The 27,731-nt window shown below is 53.9% G+C and overlaps 12 protein-coding genes across 12 annotated transcripts; 3 read left to right on the top strand and 9 right to left on the bottom strand.

Annotated features, from left to right (window-relative positions):
• Nucleotides 1-257: 257 nt before the first annotated feature.
• Nucleotides 258-892, bottom strand: KRP23_8423 (uncharacterized protein; the record flags this gene model as incomplete). The annotated part of the gene is made up of 2 exons (XM_067893861.1): nt 258-775; nt 868-892. The coding sequence occupies 2 exons, from the start codon at nt 890-892 to the stop codon at nt 258-260; spliced, it is 543 nt and encodes a 180-aa protein (XP_067743350.1).
• Nucleotides 893-1,245: 353 nt separating this feature from the next.
• KRP23_8422 (Protein argonaute-2) lies at nt 1,246-4,400 on the bottom strand (the record flags this gene model as incomplete). Its single annotated transcript, XM_067893860.1, has 2 exons — nt 1,246-3,907; nt 4,048-4,400. 2 exons carry the CDS (start codon nt 4,398-4,400, stop codon nt 1,246-1,248), a joined length of 3,015 nt encoding a protein of 1,004 aa, XP_067743349.1.
• An 856-nt stretch (nt 4,401-5,256) lies between these two features.
• KRP23_8421 (putative folate-biopterin transporter 4) lies at nt 5,257-6,960 on the top strand (the record flags this gene model as incomplete). The annotated part of the gene is made up of 1 exon (XM_067893857.1): nt 5,257-6,960. The coding sequence occupies one exon, from the start codon at nt 5,257-5,259 to the stop codon at nt 6,958-6,960; it is 1,704 nt and encodes a 567-aa protein (XP_067743348.1).
• A 294-nt stretch (nt 6,961-7,254) lies between these two features.
• KRP23_8420 (Phosphatidylinositol 4-kinase) lies at nt 7,255-11,423 on the bottom strand (the record flags this gene model as incomplete). Its single annotated transcript, XM_067893856.1, has 3 exons — nt 7,255-7,825; nt 7,899-8,009; nt 8,077-11,423. The coding sequence occupies 3 exons, from the start codon at nt 11,421-11,423 to the stop codon at nt 7,255-7,257; spliced, it is 4,029 nt and encodes a 1,342-aa protein (XP_067743347.1).
• Nucleotides 11,424-12,367: 944 nt separating this feature from the next.
• KRP23_8419 (Signal peptide peptidase) lies at nt 12,368-13,474 on the top strand (the record flags this gene model as incomplete). The annotated part of the gene is made up of 1 exon (XM_067893855.1): nt 12,368-13,474. The coding sequence occupies one exon, from the start codon at nt 12,368-12,370 to the stop codon at nt 13,472-13,474; it is 1,107 nt and encodes a 368-aa protein (XP_067743346.1).
• A 485-nt stretch (nt 13,475-13,959) lies between these two features.
• KRP23_8418 (uncharacterized protein) lies at nt 13,960-15,889 on the top strand (the record flags this gene model as incomplete). The annotated part of the gene is made up of 2 exons (XM_067893854.1): nt 13,960-13,976; nt 14,035-15,889. 2 exons carry the CDS (start codon nt 13,960-13,962, stop codon nt 15,887-15,889), a joined length of 1,872 nt encoding a protein of 623 aa, XP_067743345.1.
• Nucleotides 15,890-16,095: 206 nt separating this feature from the next.
• KRP23_8417 (DUF21 domain-containing protein) lies at nt 16,096-17,610 on the bottom strand (the record flags this gene model as incomplete). The annotated part of the gene is made up of 1 exon (XM_067893853.1): nt 16,096-17,610. One exon carries the CDS (start codon nt 17,608-17,610, stop codon nt 16,096-16,098), a length of 1,515 nt encoding a protein of 504 aa, XP_067743344.1.
• A 422-nt stretch (nt 17,611-18,032) lies between these two features.
• KRP23_8416 (Secreted RxLR effector protein) lies at nt 18,033-18,839 on the bottom strand (the record flags this gene model as incomplete). The annotated part of the gene is made up of 1 exon (XM_067893852.1): nt 18,033-18,839. One exon carries the CDS (start codon nt 18,837-18,839, stop codon nt 18,033-18,035), a length of 807 nt encoding a protein of 268 aa, XP_067743343.1.
• Nucleotides 18,840-20,027: 1,188 nt separating this feature from the next.
• Nucleotides 20,028-21,059, bottom strand: KRP23_8415 (Pectinesterase; the record flags this gene model as incomplete). Its single annotated transcript, XM_067893851.1, has 1 exon — nt 20,028-21,059. The coding sequence occupies one exon, from the start codon at nt 21,057-21,059 to the stop codon at nt 20,028-20,030; it is 1,032 nt and encodes a 343-aa protein (XP_067743342.1).
• Nucleotides 21,060-23,140: 2,081 nt separating this feature from the next.
• On the bottom strand, nt 23,141-24,622 carry KRP23_8414 (DUF21 domain-containing protein; the record flags this gene model as incomplete). Its single annotated transcript, XM_067893850.1, has 1 exon — nt 23,141-24,622. The coding sequence occupies one exon, from the start codon at nt 24,620-24,622 to the stop codon at nt 23,141-23,143; it is 1,482 nt and encodes a 493-aa protein (XP_067743341.1).
• A 389-nt stretch (nt 24,623-25,011) lies between these two features.
• Nucleotides 25,012-26,066, bottom strand: KRP23_8413 (Charged multivesicular body protein 6; the record flags this gene model as incomplete). Its single annotated transcript, XM_067893849.1, has 5 exons — nt 25,012-25,109; nt 25,186-25,327; nt 25,421-25,486; nt 25,584-25,760; nt 25,842-26,066. The coding sequence occupies 5 exons, from the start codon at nt 26,064-26,066 to the stop codon at nt 25,012-25,014; spliced, it is 708 nt and encodes a 235-aa protein (XP_067743340.1).
• Nucleotides 26,067-26,232: 166 nt separating this feature from the next.
• Nucleotides 26,233-27,568, bottom strand: KRP23_8412 (Hydroxymethylglutaryl-CoA lyase, mitochondrial; the record flags this gene model as incomplete). Its single annotated transcript, XM_067893848.1, has 6 exons — nt 26,233-26,484; nt 26,567-26,682; nt 26,752-26,888; nt 26,948-27,111; nt 27,187-27,267; nt 27,329-27,568. The coding sequence occupies 6 exons, from the start codon at nt 27,566-27,568 to the stop codon at nt 26,233-26,235; spliced, it is 990 nt and encodes a 329-aa protein (XP_067743339.1).
• Between the last annotated feature and the right edge of the window lie 163 nt (nt 27,569-27,731).

Genomic DNA, 27,731 nt, shown 5'->3' with positions numbered 1-27,731 from the left:
TGCATCCATCTCCAGTCAGCAACACCCCGGGAAATGAACTCGCCCGACGATGCGGACGGGCACACACAACACGCAGTCGCCAAAGTACGTCGGAACAGCAGCCTTGTTTTCCCTGGCAGCTCTCGACTTCCGACGCGGGCCCATAGAATAATGAATTAGTAGTAGAACTGGAGGAGAGCTGCCTGGTTGTCTATAGAAGGCCCGGCCAAGTGGCGGCCACTGGCTGGCCCAACCGGCTTAGTAGCGGCCCGGCCGGCCTAGTACACATCAGGCGGCTGGTAGTGGTGGCCGTTGCCCGCGCTGGTGCTGGTCTGCAGGTGGACCCTGAGCGTGTAGTTGGCCTGCTCGAGGCGCTTCATGTGCTCGGCGGCCTGCGTGGCCAGCTGTTTGAGCGCGCTGTTCTCGTGCTGAACCTCCTCCTTTTGCTGGTTTTGGATGGCCACTGCACGTTTCAGCAGCTTGTTCTCGCCATGGAGACGGGCCACATCGCTGGCCTGGGCGGCCACGCGCTCCTGTGTGTGCTGCAGCTGCTGGCCGAGCCGCTGGAACTCGGCGTCCTTCTTCATGATGAACTGCTCGTACTCGGCCCTTATTCGGGCGATCTCGGCCTGCTTCACCTGCTCAAAGTACTCGACGTGGCGCTGGCTGTACTTGGCCACGTCGGTCTCATCGACGGCCTCGTCCTGGCCATTGCTGGCTTGGCGCTGGCGCTTCTTCCTCGACAAATCGTACGACTCGGTCAGTCGCGAGCGCTTCTTGAGCCCGTTCGGGTAGACTGCAAGGGGGGAGCGGGCCATAAAGAGAGACACAAGAGAGTGAGGTGGCCGACGGTGGAGGGGGAAGGAGAGAGGGGGGGGGAGACTGTACCTGGCGACGCGGCGATGGAGGCCATGGCAACGGAGAAACGCTACGGAGCTGGGGAGTTTTACTGTGGTGGTTGCTTTCCACCCTTTGAACGGGAGCCAGCGGGGAGGCTTCTCTTCCGTCAAGTTTGGTATCGTTTATGACGTTAGAGAGGTTGGATTATGTAATCAGGCGTTCATTATCGGAAAATAAAATGGCTACAATCCAAGTCGGAATCAAAAACTTCAATCTTACCTTATCTTCTTCGTCCTCATGAAAACTACTTCGAAGTATTTCGCTGCCATCGAAATGAAGAGCAACCCCGCCCACCAAAAAGCTCAAGCCAACAGAAGAATCAATTTCCCGCATTGCCTGCAACAGTCTTGCTTCATCTTTCCATCCTCAAATGAAGAACATGCGGTTAAGAACGTTTGGGTGGACTTTTGCAAAGCTGAAGGTTGTTTGGCTTGTGCCGTCGGTAGATTCCCCACTTGGCTCCTCCCGTAAAAAGTGACGAGCATGCGCAGCAGCTTCATTCGCATAGTAGACGGGAGTGACGACCGACACGGAGTGGGTCGATCGCGAAAACGTGTATCCGAGATGATACGTCAGTTGCTGCACGTCCCCCGCCGACATATTATTCTCATCGTGCAAGACCGTGTACCGGCACGGCTTGCTGGTACCCTGTAAACTCGTGTGCCCCCATAGAAAAAACTCGGACCGATGAGGGTCAACAACTCCAGCGTCGACCACAGTGCCTGGCTTCACATTTCCCTTCCTGTCGCCGTCACGGGGACTCACCGGAAACGCACGTGTGTGGTGGCGTTTGTTTGCCACGATAAACGTAACCAGCGGGCTGTAGTTTTCAGAAATCATTTTGAACGCCATACGCAGGGCACGCAACTCCGCCTGAAGAATGTCCACCATTTCACCCTTGCCCACTCCACCTCGATAATACATGACATGCTCTGGTCTGCGCTTCGTGTTCTCAAAGTAAGCAAGAAATAGTTCCCGCAACATGTGCGGCAGCCTTTGAATTTCGCTGCTCGACTTTTGAGCAGCCACCCGTGCTGCGTACTGGGCCGAATACGCGTCCATTGACGCCACGACAGCAGCAATTGCTGGCTGATAGTCCGAACTTGGCCGCGGGTACTCAACGTCGGCGCCAACTAGGATCGTGGGTGCAGTGCTTATCAGCGGGAGGGGCCCACGCAGAACCGCATTCTTGCCATTCAGCCGCATGTTAATCTTTAAGCACACGTTCGCGCAAAAGGCGGCGTTCGCCTTGCGCAGGTTCTTTGATGCAATGCATTGGCTGGCAATGCCCAAAACAGTGTCCGACGTCCTCTTAACATCTCCATAAAGAAAGGAACTTGTGTCTGGCAGGATTACGAGCAATAGCTGCGGAGGCCCTGCACGGCGTTCGGCTTGACACTTCTCAAGCTGTCGAAAACATTTGGTCATCAATTCGTCGACGCCCACTCCACGGTTTTCGCTCTGGTGAATGAACTCGGGGCGTGTGTTCTCGAAGGGCAATCCGTGTCCATTCCCGACCTCACACAACGTCTGCAGAAACTTTCGCACCTCATTATTCCATACGTCGGCAAGAACGATCACACCCCAGTTGCGGACACGGACACCTTTGACAAACGTTTTGTCATTGAGGCTCCATTGCCCGTCTGAGCGATGCACTGATACGTTCTGGTACTGAACGTGCGGACCGTCCATTACGCGAGCCTCAATTCGCTGCAAACGTTGCTCCACTTTCATGCCAAAGGCCTCCAAGAATGGGTCATGTTCGAATCGTGCTTGTCGTACGTGCTCCAGGATATTTGCTTGGCGTGTCTGGGGAGGCTGGCTAGTCAAACGGGTGATCTCTGGTGCATCCACATCTTCAGAGCTGGCGCAATGTTGGCCCGGTGCTACGGTACAAAGCTCAATTGGTAACCAGGTCTCCTTTCCCGGGCGTTTGCTGCCAACGTTAACAAGTGGCAGACTCGGGTATTCGAGCTGCTTGCCGTACCGCTCGCTGAAGTAGCCAGCGATGGATATCTCCTTACCCTTAGCGTTCATAAATATCTGGTGGGGAGACAAGGCGCTTACGCCGCAGATGGCACGTTTGCAGTCCTTGCGGTGTGTTGGTATCACCTCCACGTCTCGCAATGCACGCGCTAGCTCCTTTAGCTGGCGGTCCGACAATCTCTGGACTTCGCGAGGGCTACGTACGCGCAACGCAGCTGTAACCAGGCGCATGAGAGGGCCTGGGGAGTAGAAGACCCCCGTCGCTTGGTCAACATTCACGAGCAGTTTGCGCTCTGCGGCGTGGATCGCTTGATGGTACCCCCAGCACAGCTCTTTGCCGGCATTGAGTGTGTGGGTTTTCTTCAAGCTGTAAAACTCGGACCCTACCGCGACCAAGCGTTGCGCTGCGAGATGGCGGACAACAACATCCAGAGCTTGCAGCACGGGCATGACATTCACCATTGCATCGGAGTAGAAGTCCTCCAAAGTCGAAAGAGAGATTGTTTCCACAAGGTTCACCTTTACAACAAATGTTCGCGGGCCTCTACGACGAGATGCACTGACGGCACCTTCACTGGACGTCACGAACGAGTTGACGCCAACGCCGCCCAAATCGACATCAGCAAACTCCTTTGAGCTCCACGGCAGAATGACAGGCGAGTAGAGAGCCGACATGCCGTCATGAACCACACGTACACCAGCAAACTCCTCGCCGAACTTTTGAAGGGCGGCATTGATAACGTCTCGGACCAATGAACGCTGCAGCGGTCGTGTTGGTCGTTGTTCTTGTGTCGTAATTTCTGACGCGCCAGTACTATCGCGAGCACCACTTGCAACATCATTTTGGTGGTCTTGTCTCGTAGTCTCTGACGCTCCAGTATCTTCACCAACAGCACTTGGAGCCCCATCCTGGTGGTCGCCACTTGAAGCACCATATCTCAAGCTCGACGCTGTACGCTCCACAGTAACATGATACTTGAATATCTCTCGAAGCGCCGAGTCGATTGAGACGTTAAAGTAGTTGATGTTGAGCAGCACAGTCCTCCCTCTCTCAGCAACATGGGGCCGATGACAAACCGCCACATCTTGCTGAAGTTCGGCGTCGTCAGCGCGTACATGTCGAGCACCGGCGCGGCCACTCCATTCGTCTACTTCGAGTAAGTTGGAAAGGGGATTACCAACCTCCTCGTATCCAGACCCAGCAACGAAACCTGCACCAGCGCCACCTTCATCTCGAGGACCACGGCGGCCTCCTCCATCACCACGGCGGAACGTATCGTGATTGCGCGCTCTATCGCCAAAACGCCCGCTTCTTTCTCCTTCATCGTGACGACCTCCATTTGTACGGAAGGAACTCGGACGTTGTCGGTCATGTCTTTCATAACCACGTGAGTTATCGTCATAGTCGCCGTAGTTGCCAGCATCACGGCCTCGAGCGTAGTATGGAGATCTATCGTCGTCAGGGTTGTCGGCACGAAATGGCCATGTGCCATGACCTCCGTAAGGAATGCTACGAGCGCTGTAACGTCGATCATCGTGCCGTCGAGAGTCATAACTCCTACTACCGTAGCTGCCCGATCCGTAACGACCGTTATCTGAATCACGTTGACTGCCACTGTTTCCACGACCATCATTGCCAGCACTTGGTTCGTAAGATCTTGAGTCTCTGCTCTCCGAAATGCTGCTCGGCCTTCCGTAGCCTCCCCCTTCGTTATATTCGGAAGTCCATCGTCCGCTGCTATAGCTCGTGTTGTAGCAATCGAACTGGTCGCACGACATTGCCCTCTGCAGTCACTTTGCAAATGAACAGGTCTCCTCTGCTGCAGCTCGAGACTGCGACGCAACGCCGTTGGAATAGACCACCACCTTGGCCATCGGCTCGTTAGCACTTGCGCACGCCAACGGCGGCGTACATCGTCGCTCGCGCCCCTTCCCGAAGCAGTGGATCATGCAACGGGGTGACAGGATGTGACTTGCCCACCCACAACGGATTTCAAACAAGTCGAAGGCTCGAAGGAGAGCGTACACCGCGTATCTGGGGCGACTATTGCCGCACACACTACAAGAAGGTGGGGGTCTGCAGCCCTCGCGGTTCCCGGCTTCATGAACTGGAATCCGGAGTCAAGCGAATGCAGCAGAACCGGCACAGCCTCGCGTACCAGTGCGTCAGTGTGTTAGTGAACAAACACTGATTTGCTTATGGGGCCGTTACCGTTAGGTGCTGCCAAAGCAGAATTCCGGTAGTCTTAACCTGTCGATGTGTACATGACCGAAATGGCAATTTTTGCAGACTGAGTTTTGCGTCTGTCGTCCTATCCTGCTTATTATCTTCGGCCGCCATATGTCGCCATTCAGGCAACAGCAGCCCCGCTCAGTCTGCAGTCTTTTACCATGGCGGTCGAGACGGCCGAGGTCGAGTCCCCGCGCGAGCTCCTTCCGCGGCTGAATCTGGACCACGACAACAGCTCCACATCCAATGGCGAGGAGCTCTCCATCGCAACGTCACCAGCGTCCACCGGTACTTCGGACGTCTCGGACAAAGTAAAGCTGAACAAGGCTAAGACCCAGTCCTCCCCGACAGCAATAGACAAGCAGAACCATGCCCAGGACGAAGACAGCGAGTCCAAGTTGTCCAAAGCGCAACAGTTTTTCGACTGGGTGCAGCGTCTGCGTCAGACGTTCGGCACGTCGTTCTTGGTGCTCATCTGTGTGGTAAACGCAGTGCAAGGCTTCTCCAGCTTCAGCACATTGGCCGTCAACTATTTCTTTAAGGACAACTTGCAGCTACAACCGGCTCAGTCGCAGCTGCTGCAGACGATCATGAAAGCGCCGTGGAGAGTCAAGCCGCTGTATGGAATCTTATCGGACAGCCTACCGTTGTTCGGCTATCACCGCAAGTCCTACATGATGCTATGCAGTGTCTTGGGGATGGCTGCTACGCTCACGCTTGCAGTACCTGACCTCGTCACGACGCCGTCCATGGCAGTACTGCTGCTCATGCTGCAAAGCTTGTCGATTGCGTTCACGGACGTGGTGATCGATGCAAGGACTGTGGAGATGTCGAGACTGGACCCGAAGCATGGCGCGAGCGATCTCCAGTCTGTGTCATGGATAACATTGTCGGTGGGAGGCATGCTTGGCTCCTTCCTGTCCGGCCCAGCGACGCACAATTTGGGTGTTCGTGGAGTCTTTTGCCTTGCGGCTGTGGGTCCTTTCACGAATTTGGTGTTCTCCATGTTCATGGAGGAAGCGAAGTCTACGCTGAGCAAGCGCCAATTTGTGTCTTCTGCAAAGAAACAGGTCCGGCAGCTCAAGGACGCTGTTTGCACGCCGGTGATTTGGATGTGTGCGCTGTGGGTTTTCCTCTCACACGCAATCAGCCCCGCGTACACGCAGATCCTCTTCTACTTCTCCACGGACGTGCTGCACTTTACACCCGAGTTTCTGGGAACCGTTTCCGCTATCGGCTTTATTTTCCTCATGCTGGGCACCATGCTGTACAATATGTGCTTTACGGAGATGTCATTCCGCCGCATCTTCCTCTTCGCGCAGCTTAGCCTGGCGGTGGTGTCGCTGTTTGACGTCGTATTAGTGACGCGCGCCAATTTGGAAGTTGGTATTCCGGACAAAGCTTTCGTGTTGGGTGATCACGTGGTCGCAGATGTCATCGGCCGCCTCAAAACAATGCCTATCATGGTCCTCTGCGCCAAGTTGTGTCCCAAGGGTATCGAGGGCACGCTGTTTGCGTTGCTCATGTCCATCTCCAACCTGTCGTACAGCGTTAGTGAATTTTGGGGAGCGTTTGTGTGCACGTGGATGGGTATTGGCAAGGACGAGTACGACAACCTGTGGCTGGCTGTCGTATTACGCAGCGTGCTGAAAGTGGTGCCGATTTTCTTCCTGTTCTTGATCCCGTCGTCGGATCCTCAAGAAATTATCGACGAGATAGACTTCAGCGCGTCAGCTCATACCAACCAAGAGGCCGGAGGGGATGTCGAAGAACACGCCGGCACGATTCGAGAGGACCATACTGTGGCAACCTCCACACCAAAAGATGAGGTGAAGCTGAAAGATACTGTCGCAAGTGTTGTTTGACGTCCTTGCTCCGTGTCGGCCGACCTTATGAGCTGCCCTGCAGTTGGGTTTCTTCCTTGGCTTGTATAACATGACGGTGCACCGAAGGATTTCAGTGTCCTCGGCGACATTAATGAATAATAGATGGACAAAATGTACACGAGCACGAGGCTAATGGTTTTGTGCTCCTGTCTGAGCGTTGTGAAAGCAATAAAGCTGTTCATGGACCTCCGTAGCCATTTCGTTTATAAATCAACCATTCCTACGCTATAGCTACCTAAAAATCAAAAACGGAGGCTTCAAACGTCACACCACTTACAGAATTCCGAGACAAGCTCGTTGATACTTGTCGTACCAGCGTGTCCGCCAGTTGTTGATGGATTCGTCAATCAGCTTGTTCACGAACACTTGGCATGTACTCGTGCGAGCGCCTGGTTTGAGTCGTGCGCGAAGACCCTCGATCACCGCCTTCTTTCCGCCAGCAAAGCACGGCAAGTCCGAGTTCCCAACAAGCATCATCTCCACAAGCAGCACGATCTGGTCCATGTTACGACGCAAAGCCAGATACGCGCGAATGCAGAGAGACCGGAAGTAACGGAACGCCGAGCTTCGCGGCCCGCCCATAAGCTCTACGAACTCGTCCGTGAGCTTGAACGGAGCGCGCTCGAAGTTCCAGTTGCTGCCGGGGCTGTTGGTGAGCAGGAAACCGAAGTCAATGTGGATCACATGACCATCAGTGTCCACCAGAATATTGCCGTTGTGGCGATCCTTGATCTGGAAGACGTAGCACACAATCGAGTAGGCTGCAAGGCTCTCCACGAAATTCCGCTGCGCTCGAGTGAATCCAGTGGTTTCCTTGTCGCCGTGAAGTCTAGTATAGAAGTCACTGAATAAAGCACAAAACATAGTGAGCACACTGCTGACACCTGACCACAAAATCACAAGCTAACTAGACTCACAGGAGAGTAGTATAGCCAGGGTCGTTGCGCTTCAGCGAATCAAGCGACACGGTGTCAGGAACCGCCTCAATGAGTCCGGTCTTCGCTGATGTAGCGATCACGTTGTACGGCCTAAAACATTGAAGTGGTCAAATACGGACATCTGTAGATGATAAGATCATGACCCACAAGAACGTACCTCAGCGAAAGAGGCAGCGAGTACTCGCGGAAGATTCGGTCACACTGGGCGATCAACTGCGCCGCAAACTGCTCCTGACGGAGATCGTCGTTGCTCTTTACGATGACGGAGAGAAGTCGCCAGCCAGGGTGATCACCGAATGGGGATTCACGGCGAATACGTGCTTCCTTTTCACTCCAGCGTTCGCGGAACACGATCATAGGCTTCTCATCATCATCATTATCATCACCAGACACCTCGTGGTACCCCTCGGCATCCTCCTCCACTGCATCAGCATCAGCGGTTTCTGCATCTGGCTCATCGTCAGTGAGACCATCTTCGAGGTCGAATTTTTCTTTCCAAGCTGTTGGGTCAGCAAAGTCGAGACTCACACTCAAGTCGCGCCGTCTTGTGTTCGGACGATCCTCGTCATGAGGAATATTTTCGTCTACAAGACCTGGTCGTTCCAAAGTGCCATTCTCTTGAATTTCTGAAGAAATAGCCTGGCCATCGATGATAGCACTCACTTCGTCGGCAGCAGCAAGTTCAGTGGAATTTTCACCCCCAGCAGAGACTTCCTCCACAAGCCCGGTCGCAGGCTTTCGAGAGAACCATGACGCAAACGTTGCCGGCTTGTCTGCAGGCTTCTCAACAGGAGAAGGCTCGGGCTCGCACGGAACGCTCTCACGGTCCGAGAAAAGACCACCATTTGAATCGGTATCTTCGCCATCCGCATCCTCCGCATCAACGTCGTCCGTAACACCTTCACTAGACTCCAGGGAAGACGCATCTGTAGCATCAGCAGGGTCATTGTCAGAAGGAAGCGCTTCCCTCGACTCTGACTCTTCTCCGTCAGCATCTTCAGCATCAACGTCGTCCGAAGCGCCCTCTTCGCTGGGCTCAAGCGAAGACACTGACGCCTCGGTGCCATCAGCTACGGCAGTGGATTCGGTATTTCCTTGAGGCTTCTTCGTAAAGAGGGATGCAAAAATGCCTACTGGCTCAACAGACTTAGCTTCGCCACTTGCTACTGCTGCGTCGCACTCTTCACTGCTGGATCCAGTTGTCTCTCCAGGTTTAACTTCATCCTTGATTAAAGGCTCGGCAGATACATCCTTGGGTTTGATCGCAAACAAGGATGAAAAGAGACCTGGTGTCTGAACTGGAGTTACTGGGGCAACAGGTTCCTTCGATGCCACAGTATTTTGAGGTTCGATTTCGGCTGAGTCACAGCTTGTACGCACTTCGTGAGTGTGTTCAGGCTGAGCATCGATGTCAGGCTTCGGCTTTCTGGTAAATAGAGACGAAAAGATGCCGCCATTTGCAGTAGCCGCACCAACCGGTTCAGTTCCCTGACATGCTGCCTCTGTAGCTTTATCAGTTTTCGAGCTTTCTGTGAACTCTTCCAAAATATTGACTACATTGGTCTGTTCCACTTCATCATCGCCGATCCTACACCCAGTAGATCCAGCTGAGAGTGATTCTTCAACGACGACCACCCCACTTTCTTCAGACCCTTCCAAAGGCTTGGCATCCTCTGACACACCAATAGAAAACTCGTCGCTTTCGACCTCGGTGGAATTCTGCGCAAGGTCTCCCGCTGACGTACTCTGGAATACTTCCTCGTCGTCTAGCTGTGCCTTCTTTGAAAACCACGACGAGTAAAAACTGTCAAATTGTCCGCCTGATCGAGCTGATGCACTGGAAGAGTAATCTTTGATGCTGTGGCGGCGAGGTCTTGGCAAGTTCCATTGACCCATTCGCTCCTGCTGTTCCTCGGCTGCTCTCTGAAGATCCTCGTCTTCCAAGAAGCTCTTTCGGGCCTTCCGCTCAACAACTTCCTTTTCGTCATCACCGTCTTCACCATCCAGCGGATCGTCAGTTGGCGCAGCGTCAGCATCTTGCAATGGCGTTGATGATTCTGAAGATACTGGGCCCTTTTCCTCTTCAATTTCAGGCAGAGGGGAAGCAATACTCGGGGAGGGTACAAAGCTCAGTTCGCTTTCAGCCGACGTACTACTTGACATCGGAGAGTCATCCACAGCCATCACCTGGTCCACTTCAGTCTTCGTGAAAGGCAACTTGAGCGAGAAGACTCGCGACTGGTTGCGACTAGCCTTTGATCTCCTTCTCTTTCGCTGCTTCTTGGAAGCTGCAATGGAGGAAGCAACCGAGTAGTCCAGCACCTCCACACAGAGGAAGTACGGTACTCGCTCCTTTGTGGAAAACGTGAAGCACTCATCCACCTGAATTCCCTTCACGCGGTGGTACGAGTTGCCAACCGGCAGGTAAATCACATCCGAGGGCAACATTTCGTCCCGAATCTCAGTCAGCCCCTTGCGTAGTTCTGTATTCCGCTGAGAACGCGGCGTCGGAATCAGTTTCTCCGCCAGATCTGTGAGCGCTTCAACGAACTTGGGCGACTGCCTGTACAACGAAATCTGCTGTGAATTCCCTTCATCCATCCGCGCTTCGTCCTCAATCGAGTTCCGTTTGCTGAGCAAATGGCCCGCAAACGACTCATCTGTGTCCAGTGTCTCGGAATCCAGCTCGTGATCCGTCGGGAAGATGGTCGACCTTCTCTGCTGCAAGTTGGCCGGCTTGGTCGCGGACACTTCCTCGACGCACAGTCCACTGTTCATGAGCAGTGCCGGCACTCCTGCACGCCTCCCAATGGCTGTAAGTAGGTCTGAGTTCTCCTGATCCTGTGACGCTGTAACGCTCAAATATTCTGACTGATACTCCTTAGCGTCGTCACAGAACGAGCGCAAGAACCACGTCAACCTGTGTGCAAAGGGAAGCGACTCTCCGCTCCTGGACATTAAGAAGCACTCGAGCTGGTGCTGTTTGGCGTAGTTGCCATGGATCAAGAAGGTACACAGCTGCGGGATGTAGAACTCGAACTCGGTCGCGTTCCTCTCGTAGCTGCTGTAGAGCTGCGCCACCACGTCCTGATGGGCGTAAAGCTTGAGCAGCAGGTGGAACACGTCCTCCTGGTGGTCCTCACTCTTGGGTCTGGTGCCTGCGAGCCTCTCCATTGTGCTGCGGAGCTTCTCGTCCCAGAAGACGCGGAACTTCTCTACGTTCTCGCATTCAAGTTGCTGTGTCGCGTTTCTGGGCGTGGAGGCCGCGGACGACGTCCTGGTGGTGTCTGCAGTGCTGGATCTGTCCTTGGTCTTCCTCTGGGGCTTCGGGGCCCGGCGGAAGACCGAGTTCCGCACCTTGGACGGCAGCGCCACGAGCGAGAAGCGCGAGGCCGTGGACAGCCGCGGGTCCGACGAGCTGCTCGTGCGCCAGTCGCTCTCCCAGTCCTCGCGCTGGTTGTCGTCGCTGCTCTCCTCGTTCACGTGGAGCGGCGTGGACTCCATCTTCGTCACCCGCATGAAGGGGGTGTCTTCAGCAGAGAATATTGGGCTTTGTATGTGGTTGGGCTGGCATTAACATGGGTCAGTTTTTGATCGAGAGTGGCACCTAGAGGGATCCGCATGCGTTTCTGTACGTTGGCTGCGCCTTTCGAAGCATACTTGGATGCAGTGTAGGCCTCCGCTTTTGGCGATGCGGTATTTGAAGTACGCACACACCAGGAAACGGCTGGGCGGTACGTCGAATTTTGGCCTGGCCCGACGTTTTGTATCGGCCTGTGTGGGGCGGAACATGCAGCCTTCGGTTTGGATCCACAAGCACCGGATGGCCGACCAGGTCGCCGTCGGGTCTTTTCGTTTGCTATAGTAGCGGCTATTATAGCCCCAGCTGCAACAGTGGCTGCGCGCACGTTATTAACAGACTGCACGCACGCCCAAAACTGCAGTTTGCCATGGAGTCAGCGTCGTCGTCGTCGTCGTCGTCGTCGAGCACAGCGCTGAATTCTATTAGACGAAGCAGCAGTGCTCAAAGCCGAGAGATCGATTTTCTCACGCTGCCGATCCTGCAGCGAGCTCCGTGGCAACGAACGACGCGAGCGCCCGTCTCGCAGCAGTAATCAAGCTCTGGTTGAGATTCCGCTGCGTTGCCTCGACGACGGGCGCCAATATCGCAAGGCTGTTGCAGTCGCCATGGAAAATGTCGCGGTCTCCGCGTTAGTTACTGGCGCCAAGGTCGCGCTAACGCCGAGAAAAGTGCATTGCGGACGCCATCGGCCAAAAAGGCACTTTTCTTCAACGGCAACTTGCCGCTTTTCAACCAACCACCGCCTCCCTCGTTCACAATTGGTCAAAAACGTGTTTTCCGTTAGAGTGACATATAGTGACATAAGCCACGTGTCCGACTTTTCCGCAGTATTTCTGACGACTCCATTTCCATTTAGCTTCGAGTCATGATCGACTCGGTGCAGAGTGGCTGCTATGTGGCGCTCATCTCGCTCATGCTGGCCTCCAACTTCGTGCTGATCCCCGTGCCCGTGCAGCTCATTACGTCGGCCTCCGCCATCGTGTACATCGGCTCGACGCTGTCGCTCAAGCTCAAGCACGAGCGCGCGGCCAGCGGCGAGAAGAACGAGGAGGTCATGAAGGCCGAGGACGCCTACATGTTCCCGCTGCTGGGCTCGGGCGTGCTGCTGGGGCTCTACGTGCTCTTCAAGGTTTTCGACAAGGACCTGGTGAATTTGCTGCTCACGTCGTACTCCGCGCTCATTGGCGCCTACAGCCTCACGGAGGCCTTCAGCCCACTGCTGACCAAACTGGTCTTTAAGGGCAGCTCCAAGCTCTACACGCACCACGTAAAGGTGCCGTTCTACGGCGTGTACAAGCTGGAGTTGTCACAGGCCTGGATGCTCACGTTCGTGTTCGCTGCGGCCTTTGCCGCCGCCTGGTTCCAGACCAAGCACTACCTGCTCAACAACATCTTCGGCATCTCGCTGTCCATCAAGGGCATCGAGTCACTGTCGCTCGGCAGCTTCAAGGTGGGTGCCATCCTGCTGTGCGGCCTCTTCTTCTATGACATCTTCTGGGTCTTTGGCACGGACGTGATGGTGACGGTGGCCACGTCCTTTGACGCCCCCATCAAGCTCATCTTCCCGCGCGAGTTCGCCACCGACACGGAGAAGCAGAAGAACTCGATCCTGGGGCTCGGCGACATTGTCATCCCCGGCATCTTCGTGGCTCTGCTGCTGCGCTACGATGCGCACCGCGCCAACGTGACGAGCAGCGCGCAGGCTTTCGCCAAGCCCTTCTTCCACGTGAACCTGCTCTTCTACGTGCTGGGCCTCGTGGCCACGGTGGCCGTCATGTTCATCTTCAACGCCGCACAGCCGGCGCTGTTGTATCTAGTGCCGGCGTGTCTGGGCTCGGCGCTCGTCACGGCGTTCGTTCGCGGCGAGTTCAAGGAGCTTCTCGCGTACTCGGAGGAGGAAGAGGAGGAAGAGGACAGCGACAAGGACGACAAGAAGAAGGAGGACGACGCCGAGGCCAAGAAGTCAAAGTGATCACTTCCAACGCTGCCGTAGAATCATAACCCGACAATGGTAGAGCTATCGTAACGTGGTCGTTGGCATTATGCAGTCGTGGCATGCGGCAACTTGCATCACGGCATGTATGGCGTGTTCGGTAAGAACATTTCTCATTGTGCAACCAGCAATCTGTCATCCCCCCCCCCGTGACTCGATCCGTAGACGAATACGTTGAACACGCCCTCAAATAGCAATCGCAGCAACACCTCGATCCCTCCAAAAGCGGCATCTAATGCCCTCAGCCTCAACTAAGCTTTGAGCGGAGGTGTGCTGCGGTTGGACTCTTACCATGGAGGGCTCCAGATCGTCCTCGTAACCCAAAATATCTTTTTGAAATCCTCCCCCATACTTAGTTCAAGTCATGCATTCAGTCGCCAAGCCCTTTTCTTTTTCTTCCCGAGCTGTTACGCTCACACTCAGATTTGCGTCGTCGGGCAAAAGTCGCTTTCCGTCCATCAGCGATGGCCCCTCACTTCGGGTATTGTTTCGCTGTTCCCCGCGTCATTTATAGCGCCTCTAACTCTGAGGCTGTGCAGACAGGAAGCGGGCTCCACAGTCATGAAGCGCGCGGGCGAGACGACGGAGCTGCACATGCAGGCCAAAAACGCGCCGCTGCTGCTGCACGTAGACACGGCCGACCCCGGCGCGGAGCTGGCTGTGCGCTCGGCCGAACGCTACGTCGTGGACCACCCGGACAAGCCCGCGGCCGCCGCGCAGGCTGTGGCTGTGGCCCCGTCCCCCGCGCGCCGCCGTAAGCGCGACGTGCTGCGGCAGGTGTCGATGCGGCTCTATCTCAAGGGCAAACACGTGGCCGATGACGTGCTGCGTAACGTGGCGCCCTCGCGGCTGGCCGACGCCGAGTTGGTGTGCGGTGACGCCCAGTCGAGTCTCGAGCACGAGATCCGGAACTCGCGGAAGACAAGGAAGCACCTGTGGTTGCCCACGACGCAGGACGACTCGGTGCTGCTCGGGTCCTCAAGTCCGCATAACAAGGACGGCCATAACAAGAACCAGTCGGCCGTCGAGGACTTCTTTGTGTCTCGTGTTTTGGACCCGACCTCGTACTTCTTTCGCTTCCATTATGACGACCACCAGCACTTGGCTCCCCAGAAGGCCGAGGTGCAGCTGGTGGACGTGCAGTGGCTCAAACCCCACGAGCAGATTGTGAGCTGGGAGCGCGTGAATGGACTCAGGAAGGCCACATTGTCGTGGGACGCGTTCACGGAGCCGCTGCTAGTGGACATCAAGACGGGAGCGATCTTGGACGGTCACCACCGCTACAATGTGGCGCTGCAGCTGCGGCTGAAGCAGGTGCCGGCTGTGCTAGTGGACTACTTGGGGGACAGGACGATTCAAGTGGACGTGTGGCCGGGTTGTGGACGGTCTCAACTTACCAAGGAGGAGGTGATTGCAATGTCACTCTCTCCGGACGTGTTTCCGCCCAAGACGAGCCGCCACAGATTTACAGAGAGTCTGCCGCCGATTTCCATCCCCTTGTCAGTGCTGCGTCAGCCACCGCTTCCTATTGAAGAGATTACAAAACAGGCCACGCTATCAGCGGTATCCAGCGAAGAGATGCAGTTGACAACAGTGCCATTGCTGCAGCGCAAGCCCAGCTTGCAACAAGTGTCGATCCGCTTGATCTGTGGCGCTCAGAACTTGGCTACATCGGTGACCAAGAGCCTGTTCCGTGGCCGACTGCGCTCTTTTGATCGTATCCGGGAGTCGACACAGATGGACCTGATCAGACGACCATCTTACGACACGAAGGACTTCTTCAACGCGATCCGTGAGAATGACCCAACCTCGAGCTTTTGCAGACAAAAGGCTGCGACGCTGGAAGACCTTCTGTCGGATGACAAGGAGCGTCGCCAGAAATTCTTCCTGACGCGTATCGCCGACCCCACGTCGTACTTTTTCAAGTATCACTTTGACGCTCACCGGCAGCGTCAACCAAAGAAGCTTAGTGTGCATCTGGCATCGATAAGCTGGTTGAAGGCACACGAGCACGTGGTGAGCTGGGACCGCGTCGATGGCCTGCGCCGCGCAACTGTGCGTTGGAACGCTTACCTGGAGCCGCTACTTGTGGACAGAGCTACTGGTGCTATTCTGGATGGCCACCACCGCTACAACGTGGGGGTCCAACTTGAATTGCAGTGCGTGCCCGTGGTTTTGGTGGATTATCTGGAGGACGATTCGATCACGGTGGATGTCTGGCCCAAGTGCGGGCGTGACTCGCTCACGAAGCAAGAGGTGATCGATATGTCTCTCTCGGATGAGCTCTTCCCCCCTAAAACGAGCCGCCATTCGTTTTCGGATGATCTGCCGCCCATTTCGGTGCCGCTGGAGCGTTTGAGGCAAGCACTGGATGGCAACTACGTCTCGACGTGATCGTATTGACGGAAGAAAGGAGGAAGGTGGGCGAAATGAATATCTACATTGATCGATCCATGAGAAGGGTATTTTTTAGATCTTACTGCAAGCAACAAGATTTTACAACCCCACTAGCAATATGCACCTCCTGATGCTTTTCAACTTGCGGGCGATAGAGATGCGAAGGATGGAACTATCACCGAATGGTAGCTCCACACGGAATCTTAGTTCACATGACCTACCGATGCAGCACTGGAAACAACCGTGATTTGGATTGGGGTGGGGGGACGAGCGGCAGCTGCTTGGTGACGACTCCTGACGCGTTCACGCGCGCGCTCCGCGAGCAGCTTGAGCTTCTTGGCGATGACGGTCTTGGCTGCTACAGCTTGCAGACGCGACTGCTGTGCCTTGGTATTCCAGACATCGACGATGTCGTGGACATATTTGTCACTCTCGTCCTCGATCTCTTCTTGGATGAGTTCCTCAATCACATCTTCGATGGTCACGATGCCCTCGAAGACGACGTGAGGCGGGATGGCCTGCTGACTGCGCCACGAAGACGCCACAAGCTCCGTTTCCTTCGTGACCAGAGCAATATGCGAGCGACCCTCTTGAAACTCGTTCAGCATTGAGTAACAAGAGCCGCTGGGCGACACGAGAATGGGTTTACGAAGCACCAGGTCGCGAATCGGACGAGCATCGTCCGGGTCCAACACGATCAGCTTCTTGACAAACAGCAAGCCGACAATGTTGGACTTGCGGGTCTCGTACACGGGGATACGGCTGTGCCCCGAGGCCAGAATATCCGCCAAGGCGTTGTGATCCAGCCTGGTGTCGATCTCCAGCATGTAGATCTCGCTCATGGGCAGCATGACCTCCGCCACCGTCTTGGACGAGAGATCCAAAGCACCATGGATGATCGTAACCTCGTCCACGTTAAGACGTGTGCCACTTGCCAACGCTTGTTGACGACGACGCTTGCGTTGGTTCGGGGTCTCTATATCAATTTCCACGTCACCCTCCGCCTCAGGCTCGGGCTTGAGCAACGGTTGTTGACGCAGCGTGTTGGGCGACATGAGTACGTTGCTGTGCGCACTGCTGGTGCTGCTGCTGCGTACGGAGCTGCGTTCATAGTCGCACAGGCGTGACTCGACGAAACTTTGGCGCATAACTTCGCTCTCTCGCTGGAGAGCCACGAGAGCCTTGAGCTCGTTGCGTTTGTACTGAGCAGCGTCGTGGTCGGCTCCGATCCACCAGTCCAGGACCTTGCTGATCGGGTAGGCGATGGGGGACACGATGACCATAAGCACCTTGACCCCGGGGGTCAAAGCCGCAGCGATGCGGAGCTGGTTCGGACCCGTAAAGATGGCGGACGGGATGATCTCGCCGAACATGAGCACGCACGTGACCGAGAGGATGATGGACACGCCCTCGGGCACGAGCTTGTCCAGGAAAATGGGCAGCGCCTCGTTAGCGCTGGCGTTCACGACGAGCAGCGTGACGAGCAGCAAGTGGTGGCGCTCCAGCACGGGGCGCACTTTGCGCGCGCACTGCTTCTCCAGCTCGGATCCTTCCATCTCGAGGATGCGCACGTTGAGCATGTCGAGCGACACGAGGCCCATGGTGAGACCGGCCATCAGGCCTGCCGCGCAGATGAGCAGCAGGCACATGCAGAGGTACATCCAGAAGGACGTGGGGTCACATGATGGCGAGAGGTACTCGCATTCTTCGCCTGCCATAAGCGGGGGGAGCGGGCGGCGGGTTGCGACGGAAAGAGAGCGAGGGTGCCGACGCTGGAGACGCGAGAATCCACTTGCGCACGAGGCCGCAAATTGAGAAATGGTACTGTGCGCCTATCTCAACATATTACTTCGTACTTAATCGAGGCATTTACAGTTCTGGCAACACACGAGACATTACGGTAGTCATCCCGTCGAGTCTACATACACAGCGTGCCGATCAATTTCTGATTCAAGGCATGCATGTCCGTGAGCAGGTGTATGAGCTGGCATTGTATTGCTGGCGAGAGTTTTACTGAATCTGGGCAAGTTGATGAGTGTACGATACCTAATGGTCACGATGACTCATTTGACCACTGTCGCCGGACTTTCAAGCTTCGCTGCTCAGTAGGGTAGTGCTTGGCGCAATGTTAGTTGCCTACCTAGTTCGTCTTCCCCGCAGCCGCTATGGCGGCCTCCTTCCTCGCAGCTGCTTTAGCGGCAATCTTCGCAACGGCCTTCTGAAACACATCGAAGTAATCATAGTCGTCATGGCTCTTGAGTGCTTCTCCTTTTAGAGTAACCATCGGCTTTCCGGGCACAGTCATCCCCAGTGCTATCTTCGCATACTCTTCGGACCTCTTTGATTGAGCCATAATTTGCACTCGTGCTGTCACCTCCGCTTCCGAAGCACCCCTGGCGACCATCACCACAGGAGGGTTGTAACCGGCCTTCCACGACCTCAAAACGGCATCGTCAAACAAATTCACGTAACGCTTGTAGATTCTGAAGCTGTCGCTCTTCTTGATCCGATTGAGCTGCTCGACCGTGCGGACTTCTTGCATGCCCAACTTCGTCCAGGCTTGATACGTGGAGAATTGTTTCGTGTAATACCACGTGGTTAGCTTCATTCTCTCGGCCTTGTCCACATATTTCAGCAAGTACTTGTAGTTCTTGTGCTTGGTGAGGGCACTTCCAGATAAGCCCTTCAGCTTCAGTGCTTCCATCACGTAAGCCTCGTTTTTCCCGATCTCAAGCCACCACGTCACTAGTAAATTCTTGCCAATCTTTGACAACAAGTTAGCTCTCTCTTCAGCAGCATTTGTATGGACCCGCAGAGATCTCCCACTGCTGGCACCGTTGCGATCTGTCATGAGCACACCGCCCCACTTTGCCTGTCCAGCTACATTAGTGCTAGCAATAGCAAGAAGAGTGACCACCACTGCCGACAGGACATGGAGTAGCCGCATAATTGAGCAGCACCCACACTTATTTCCAGCGAATTGCGAAATGGCAGGCTGCCACGGATATTTAACTGTCGAGACAATGATTAAAGTCGTCGAAATCACGCCATCCATGATTGCACCGAAGCCCAAGAATCTGACTTTACATTTTTTGGGAAAGGACTCGATTTGAAAATCACTGCGAAAGGCGACTCACTACGGTACGTTTTTCGTAAACTTGCATACTTGTTTTTAGTTTGGTGCAGTTTACAGCTAGCAAGTATGACTCCCCCAAGGGCACTCATCCATCTCATTATACATGACGCTAAGCAATATATTCCACGAGCGGGGATACTCATACACACGCACCCCCACAGGTTCGACGGGAATGACTGCAAGCGCTTACCGGAGCAAATGCGGTTTCACGGCCATCACAGCCACAACAATCAGCAACCAGCGAACTGTATTTCGCAGTAATTTTCAAATCGAGTCACTTTTTGGGCTTTTCCCTTACATTTTTGTACTGGATTCGTTTTGATCTAGGCTTTGAATGGAACACTGGACCGATTCCCGGGTAAATTCCATGTTAAATGGACAGAAAAACAGCCACTTATATACACTTTATCTTTTGCTTGGGCCAACTCGACAATACGCGAATCTGTCGGCCCATATAACGTGAGTTCACTATGGTGCCAGCAACATTAGCCACCGAGCCCGAATTTATACACGCACAAACAACGGGTTGTACACGATCTGTACAGGCGAGGTTTGACGGAATATCGCTCTGAAAAATGCCGCGGTAAAATAGGTAATGAGAGGGGTTTTCGGCGAATAAGGACTCCATTTATATTTATTGTGGCACTCAGGCGAGCACTGTGTCAAACCGCTTATCGAATCGAATAATGACAGGGATGTCGAAGCCCTTAGACACAATACTCGAAACCTCAGCGTGAATGGATGCAATTCCTTTGACAGCATCGCACAAATCACAGCAGCTTGGCCCCATTACATGTGCAAGAGACTTGCTACGAGATTTCCAAGCAAAGTCTAATAAAAGCTACGGCCATTGAAGCACTTTCGTTTGTACGAACAGGATTGCAACAAGTGAAAGTTGTAGTAAAGATAAACGGTATACATCTATTGTTGTTGTTGAAATCTAGTGTTGCAAATTTGCGTTTTAAGCTTGTGACGAAGCTGCAGTCAAGTTTGGCAAGCTCACAAGAACTTGGTGTCCACCCACCACTGAGACTCGTAGCCTTCGCCGAGAATCTCCGTGATCGGCACTGAGGCATTTAGCAGACCGCTAAAGGCCACTCTCTTGTCGAGAGCGGCGCCGGCACCGGTGTTGTTGAACTCCTTGAAATACACGTTAGCCGTGTTGTTGTCATTGTTCCAGCGCTGCCAACCCTCCGGGTTGATGATGTCGCTAAACTCGCTGTTTTGCCAGACCACACGAGCGAACGTACGCCATGGTCGACCAAGGTAGGCCGTGCCGTTGCCGCTGGTGCCGAACACACGAGCCTTGTTGAACACGTAGTAGGACGGGTTGGTCTCGTTGGTACGGCCGTTGGCAGTGATGCAGCCCTTTCCAATAGTCTCAAAATCGCAGGACTCGAACCACGCCTGCGCCTTCGAGCCAAATACATAGTCGACAGCTCCACTAATGTATGACTTGGCAAATAGCTCGCGACCCTTGTTCGCGTATAGGGTGTCTTGGTAACTTGTGAGGTTGCACGCGTAGAAACCGTAGTCAGAACCCTCGACGATAGTGGCCACCGCCTGGCCCACGTTACCGGCCGTGTTCGCGACGTTGAGGTTGTATACCTTCACCTTGTTCGTCTTGAGGCGCAGCGTGCTCGTGAGGTCATTACGGCCGCTGGTAATCTCGGGAGGAATGTCCTTCTGAGCCTTCGCCTGGGTGATAGTCACCTGGTTGTCAACGTACGACGTCGTGTTGCACGTGTATCCCTGCAGCACGAGCGGACCCCTCAGCTTCGAGACGAGCACCTGCTCATGGTAGACACCCGGGAAGAAGAAGAGTGTGTGCTCATCTGTCGTGTTGGGGATGTTTGCCACAGCCTCCGAGATGTTGTGGAAGCTTCCGTTGTACGCGCCCGTGGGATCGACGACGATAGCACCAGTGGGGGGCACGGTTCGCGCGTCCGTTCCGTTGCACACGACGTCGGCTGTGGATACAGTGGCAGCAAGACCGGCAAGCGCCAGGAGTGGCAGTGCAAAAGTCTGCATGGTCCGTTTAGTTGGTTTGAGTGACGAAGTGAAAAATCCAAAGTGTGGTTCCATCAGTAGGGCCCTCTGCCTGCAGAGTCTGCAGGCTGCAGTGCAGCGCCTAGAATGTCATGCTCATGCTTGTGTGGCCACTGGCCAAAACTAAAACCGTACGTTTATCTCGGGATCGGACTTGTTGGAATCCTTGCATCGCGTATCGGTGTCACTCTGTTTACACGTTGAATAGATGGGTGACTACATGTATTCACCGCCACGCAACACCTTCGACCAACAAGTACACAACATTGCCAGGAACACCTGTGATTGGAATCCAATCATTGGATACGTACATTTCGTTGAGACAGGTCTCGACAGTCTCGCCGTCGTTTGCTTGTCGAAAGTACTCCGAGTTTGTCCATTTCTCTATCCCCTGTCAAGTGTGCAATTAGAGGCCTCCTGCGGGAGCAAACAAGCATGCCTCCAACAGAACAGGTAAGTGGATCGAAATGAGGTACCTGTATAATTCTAAAAGAGAGACATCCCGATGGTCGATAGCTTCAGAAGACTTCGGCTGGTGTCTGCTTTGATGTTATTATTGACTAATAATCTTCAAGAAATGCAAGCTTGATCAGCCCGGTTGCACATGTACGTGTATTCAATACATGCACCGCCACCTGGACACACTCACTATTATAGCATCATCGTTTTAAAAGAAAACACTTGGATTCTTAGCAATGTTCCGGGGAGTCGTGATGCTATGTTATTAGTATTAAAATACCTCGGCCTCTTGGCAGAACGTTCGGTAGTTCGATACAGAACCAAGACTTAGCTAACGAGCCTTCTACCAGCATATTATAACTTTTGGTACAGACACCCCCAACCGATAAAAGAGCGGCAATCAGCTCGCCAGCCGGATCACGCAGGTGTTTTCACGTAAACTGGGTGCCGAGCCAGAACGCAAAACAAGAGGCACTTCAATCATTAGACCATACTAGTACTACTGTACCTAGCAGTTGGTGGACTGTATGGACGATCACCATCATACACGTAACGCTACAGCCAGGGATGTTAATTAAGCCTTCTTTTTTCCTGCTATCTCCTTATAATGCAAAAGAAGATCGGTCAAATCGGCCGAAATTCTTCTTTATAATGAGAAGTCCAGCGTTTGCTAAGAGCTCGTGGCGACGGTATATCCCGGATATCTCGGCCAAATACTGAGGCACTGCTGTGTCATTTTCTGTTGGAAATGGGCGTGAACGACAAGAACGTACATGTACTTCGCCACACAGCTCCTCATGTCAAAGCTATTAATACGTGATAGCGGAAGATGAATGACGTAAACTTCAGATATTAATTAAGGTCAAGAAAAGATTTCTTTTTTAACATTCTGGCAATCTGATAGACATAAGAAGATTTTGTCTTTTCAGGAGGCTTTCTTTTAACATCCCTGGCTACAGTTGAAGTGAACATTGCCTGATAACAGCAATGCTTGGCAACAATGCATGCGAGCCAAAACTCTACGCATTAAACTTTAAATCTGCAAAAGTGCTTGTTGCGTTACTACGTAGTATAATTTATCTCTTAAAGAACTTCATCGCTGACCCGAGTTCATATCTTAGGGCAGAGTAGACGTGCTTTGCTGTACTGTCTCGATTGTGCTGCAGGCTGCAACACACACGAGTGCATTGATGATTTTAGGGAAACTAATGTTTTTACTGTCCGGAGAATTTTCGTCCTGCGTCGCGCGCGATATATGTGCAAACGCTAGATGCTGGGTACTAGAAACTAATCTTAACCCTTACTTCGGGTTTAGTTTTTCAGTGAGGTACATTGACCTCACTTAGCTATGCTAACGACTTCCTATGTTCAATTTTACCTCGGGTTATTAGCCAGTTCTAGCGTAGCATAAGACTAATGCTACTAAATGTAGCATTACTCATTTTCACGTGAATACTAGCTGCAGGGGCTAATCTTTACTGGTGACTTGCGATACATGCACAGCTTTCGATTCATATATACACGTTTGATTGAGAGTAACGAGCTACTTCAAGTAAAAACAGCCTTCCTGGTATTGAAGTCTTCCAGCGTCGTCAAACCTGTTCTTACTGATTCGGGATCAGCGGAGTTTTCTCGGTGACCACCTTAATCTCTATAGGAGCCTCAAGCTGCGGTATGCCAGGAGATCTCATGGAGCTAGCAGTTGCAGATTCGGCGGCCTGTTTCGAACGACGGCTTTTGACGCGACGGCGGGCGCGGTCAGCCAGAAGACGGAGGCGCTTTTTTACAAATGCCGATCCAGTGCCCTTTACGACCCTGCGGAAACGAGCTTGCCAGTAGTCCACGATATCATGCACATACACGTCGCTTTCGTCCTCAATTTCCTCCTGGATGAGCTCCTCGATCACGTCTTCGATGGTTACGATGCCCTCGAACACGACCGTTTTAGGGATTTCTTCCTCTGACCGCCAACATCTCAACACCAAGTCAACATCCTCAGAGACCAGAGCAATGTGTGAGCGGCCCTTCTGAAACTCATTTAAGATGGAGTAGCACGACTCCTTGGGACCCACCAGAATGGGCTTGCGGAGTATCAGATCCCTGATCGGACGACGGTCATCCGGGTCCAACACAATAAGCTTCTTGACGAGAAGCAGTCCCACGATGTTTGACTTGTGCTTCTCATACACCGGAATACGGCTGTGTCCGGAGGCTAGAACGCTAGCCAGCATGTCCGGAGACAGCTCCGTATCGAGTTCCAGCATGTACACGTCCTGCATGGGAATCATCACTTCTGCGACCGTCTTGGAAGCCAAGTCCAGAGCACCGTGGATGATAGTCACTTCATCAACATGGAGTCGGGTACCTTGAGCAGAGTCCTCGTACAACGAGTGCGGCGTCAGCAGTGGCTGCTTGTCTCCAATAGCAGTCATAGTCGTAACTGTGTGCGAGTGAGTCGGCGTGTCCGCAATCTGTTGCGACTGGCGCATGTGGTCAATAAAAGACCTTCGCGCCGCGTCGTTCTCGCGCTGCAGCGTGACCAGCGCCTTGATCTCCTTGCGTTTGTACTGCGCCGGATCGTGATCATCTCCGAGCCACATGTCGAGTACACGGCTAATCGGATAGCCGATCGGGCACGTGATGGCCATTAGAACCCTCACAAAAGGGCACAACATAGCAGCGATCTTCAATTGATTAGGACCCGTAAAGACTGCTGACGGGATGATCTCTCCAAACAGCAGCACGCAGGTCACCGAAAGCAAGATGGAAATTGCTTCCGGTACCAACTTGTTGAGGAAAATGGGGAGTGCTTCGTTGGCGCTTGCATTGACAATGAGCAGCGTCACCAGTAGCAAATGGTGCTTGGTGAGCACCGGCAGCACCTGCTTGGCGTATCGCTTCTCCTCTTCCGAGCCTTCCATTTCGAGGATGCGCATGTTGAGCATATCCAGCGACAGCAGGCCCATGGTCAGACCCGCCATCATTCCGGCCGCGCAGATGAGCACCAGCGACATCACCAGGTACAGGTAGAAGGACGCGGGGTCGCACCATGGCGTGAAGAACTCGCAGTCGTGCGTCGCGGCCATGGCGACGGTGGGGGTCGTGGACAGCATGAACAGTCAGGTCGGAGGGGACTGGGGATCCGTCGGTCAGCGCACTGTCGACCCGTGGGGGGGGGAGAACGGTTGTGCGTCGGAAGTGGGGGCGGCTTGGGGTCCTTCTTGGGAGAGGAATGGGTTTGCACTCGACCAGCAGCTTGGTGGTCTCCAAGACGTCGGAATAGGCAGCGTAATCGTGGGTAACGTTTTATGGACCAATTTAATGTGGATTTTGTATGGAGCACAATTGTGTCGCAGATACATGTACAAAACCCGATGCAGAAGATACAGTCCGTGATAGGTAAATGCCCGGTACCGCCAGTTGCACCTGATACACTGCGCACGGCTACAAAATCTCCATTTGCAGCGGTGCTGCGTCACCCTAAAATTGCTACGGCCTCCTTCTTGACGGCGAGATTCTTGGGTTTGACGTCTTCCTCTGTTGCTGCAGGTGTGACTTCCACTGAAATGTCCGCTGCAGAAATGGAGGACAGAACATGGTTAGCCTTCAGTTGAGCGATACATCCAGCATGGCAGAGCTCGGTCCGCACCTGTTTCGAGCGCAGTGGCAGGGGCCTCGGGCATGGCTGCAGCAAGTGCGTCCGCTTCCATCTTCTCGATTTCGGCCAGCTCACTGAGCACGGCGTCTTCATCCTCGACGGTCAAGCTGCCACCGATGACCCTGCTGATTTCCTGTTGTCCCAACAACATTCACGCAAACAACACACAATATCATGAGACCAGATAGCACTTGACAACCAACAGCTACAGTATTGCGTAACGCACATTTGCCGTCGCTTGTGCTTCCTCCGTCTCCATCATCAGCTCCTCGACAGCTTCAACGGTCATTTCCTGAGCAAGATTCAGGCCCCCATGATTATCAGTACACACCCATCGTACTAAACACCAAACTCTCCAGAGCAACAGCATCCTGCATCGATGCACGTACCTTGTGGATCGCGTTCAGAATGGAGTTACCCGCCTTCAGCCCCTCAAACACCTGCAGCTGCTGCGTCTCCCACTCAACCGTGTCCAGCATGCCCAGCACCTGGATCAAGTGCTCGTCCGCCTGGTGCATCTGCTGCTCCTTGTACTTCTTGAGTTTCAACGCCAGCTTCGCGCGGTCCTAAAGTGTGTCAATCAGCACACAGATAAGACCAATAAAACAAAAGCAATCCCTCATCGATCACATAGTCAGCCAACACACCCTCTTGCCAGCCTGCAGCAGCCTCTTGGCACTGTCGTGCAGTTGGTTGGCCTCGATGTCCAGTCGAGCCTGGTACTTCTTGAGTCGGTCGCGGGCGTTCTTGAGGTCCAGGATGGCCTTGTCCTTGGACGTGATCTGTGCCCGCACGCCACTAGCTCCCGCGCCGCCGTCAGCGCCAGTGCTTGAGGACGACTGCTGTTTGTTCTTGGAGTTGGAGCTGCCCATGCTGCGGCAGGAGGTGGTGAGACCTACGCTCGTCTAGTAGGCAGGAAGCGTATTTGAGAAAATGCCACTGATTGGTAGAAACGCAGATTTAACGGATTATTACTGGCTGAAATGAGGCACATTACCGCGGTGGCTTGATTGATGTGCTTACACTCTTGCGAGTTGGTTAGAGACGGCTGGAAGTATCCAAGAACTTTGGCCCCAGGGCAAGCGCCACTTTCGAGTGAGTTTGATGACCCAACAAATTCGTGATGAACTCACCCGCTGCCATCACTTTCTGGAGGTTAACGCCGGTTTGGATGCCCAAGCCGTGCACCATGTACAAGACGTCCTCCGTGGCCACGTTCCCGGAAGCTCCGCTGGCGTACGGACAACCACCAAGACCAGCGACGGAGCTGTCTACGACAGCGACACCCTCCTGCACACGGCACGTAGAGTTGTATGAGATGAAAACGCGGGCGAAAAATAGGGTAGGATATGACGTTTAGTCGTGATCTTACCTGCAGCGCAATCAGGATGTTGGACAGCGCTTGGCCATATGTGTTGTGGAAGTGCACGGCGAGGCGCTTTACAGGGACAACCTGCTTCGTGGCCTGCAGCATAGCCAACGTAGATGCTAGGTACCGATAACAGCAGGAGCGTGTTAGTTGTCAACCAACCTGTTTGCACAGCTTCTGAAGCTTACCTGGATTGCCGACACCAATGGTGTCGCCCAAAGATACTTCATAGCAGCCCATCTCGAGCATCTTTAGAGCTACTGTGGCGACGGTAGACGGCTCCACAGGACCCTGATACGGGCAGCCTAGTACGCACGATACATACCTACAGGGCGAAGAAACGTTACAAGACCACTTCAAACGACAGTGCGGCCTCCTACTTACCCACGAACACGGATACCAAGACTGCTCGCTTTCTCACACACGGGACGAAAGCGGTTCAGACTCTCCTCAATCGAGCAGTTGATGTTCTTCTGGCTGAAAGCTTCCGACGCAGCTCCGAAGATGGCCACCTCCTTTGCTCCCGCGGCAACAGCACTGTTAAACCCCTGCACGAGCAGTTCACAACCGCGTTAATTCATTAGCTCAACACTACGAGGCAGTTACTCAACACGCTTCCCCACCTTGATATTCGGCGTCAGAACCGGGTACGAAACGCGCTCCTTGCGCGTGATCGACTGGAGAACGTCGGTGTTGTCTGCCATCTGCCGTTTTCCAGCGTCATGTCAGTTCTACCCCCCCCCCCCCCAACCTTTGGTTTCTCACCTGCGGGACCCACTTGGGAGACACGAAAGACGTGGCCTCGATCGCCGACAGCCCCGTGTCCGACAGCAGATTGATGAACTTCACCTTGTCCGGCGTCGACACGAGCGTCTTCTCGTTCTGCAGTCCGTCGCGCGGCCCCACCTCCACGATTTTCACGAAGCGCGGGTATATCGCCTCTGCAGTCGCAGTTGTTGCCGACCCCATCGCCCGCGTCGCCAGCATATTGCCCACCGCCGCCATCACTCGCCGTCCGCGCGTTGCTGGTGCCTTCATCCCCAGTGCCAACGGTACTTCAACGATCACTAGGGGTAGGGACGTTAAAGATAGCTTAGCCCAAAATACGTTCTCAGTAGCGCCCAAATCACGTCATATTGGGTTCAACACTAACTAAATTGGGTTCCTT

This window comes from Phytophthora ramorum (assembly GCF_020800215.1).
Source record: "Phytophthora ramorum isolate Pr-102 chromosome Unknown Phyram_PR-102_s0007, whole genome shotgun sequence".
Classification (NCBI taxonomy): Eukaryota; Oomycota; class Peronosporomycetes; order Peronosporales; family Peronosporaceae; genus Phytophthora; species Phytophthora ramorum.
The sequence above is the reverse complement of the archived record's forward strand: the minus strand, read 5'-3'. Positions and strand labels throughout refer to the sequence as shown.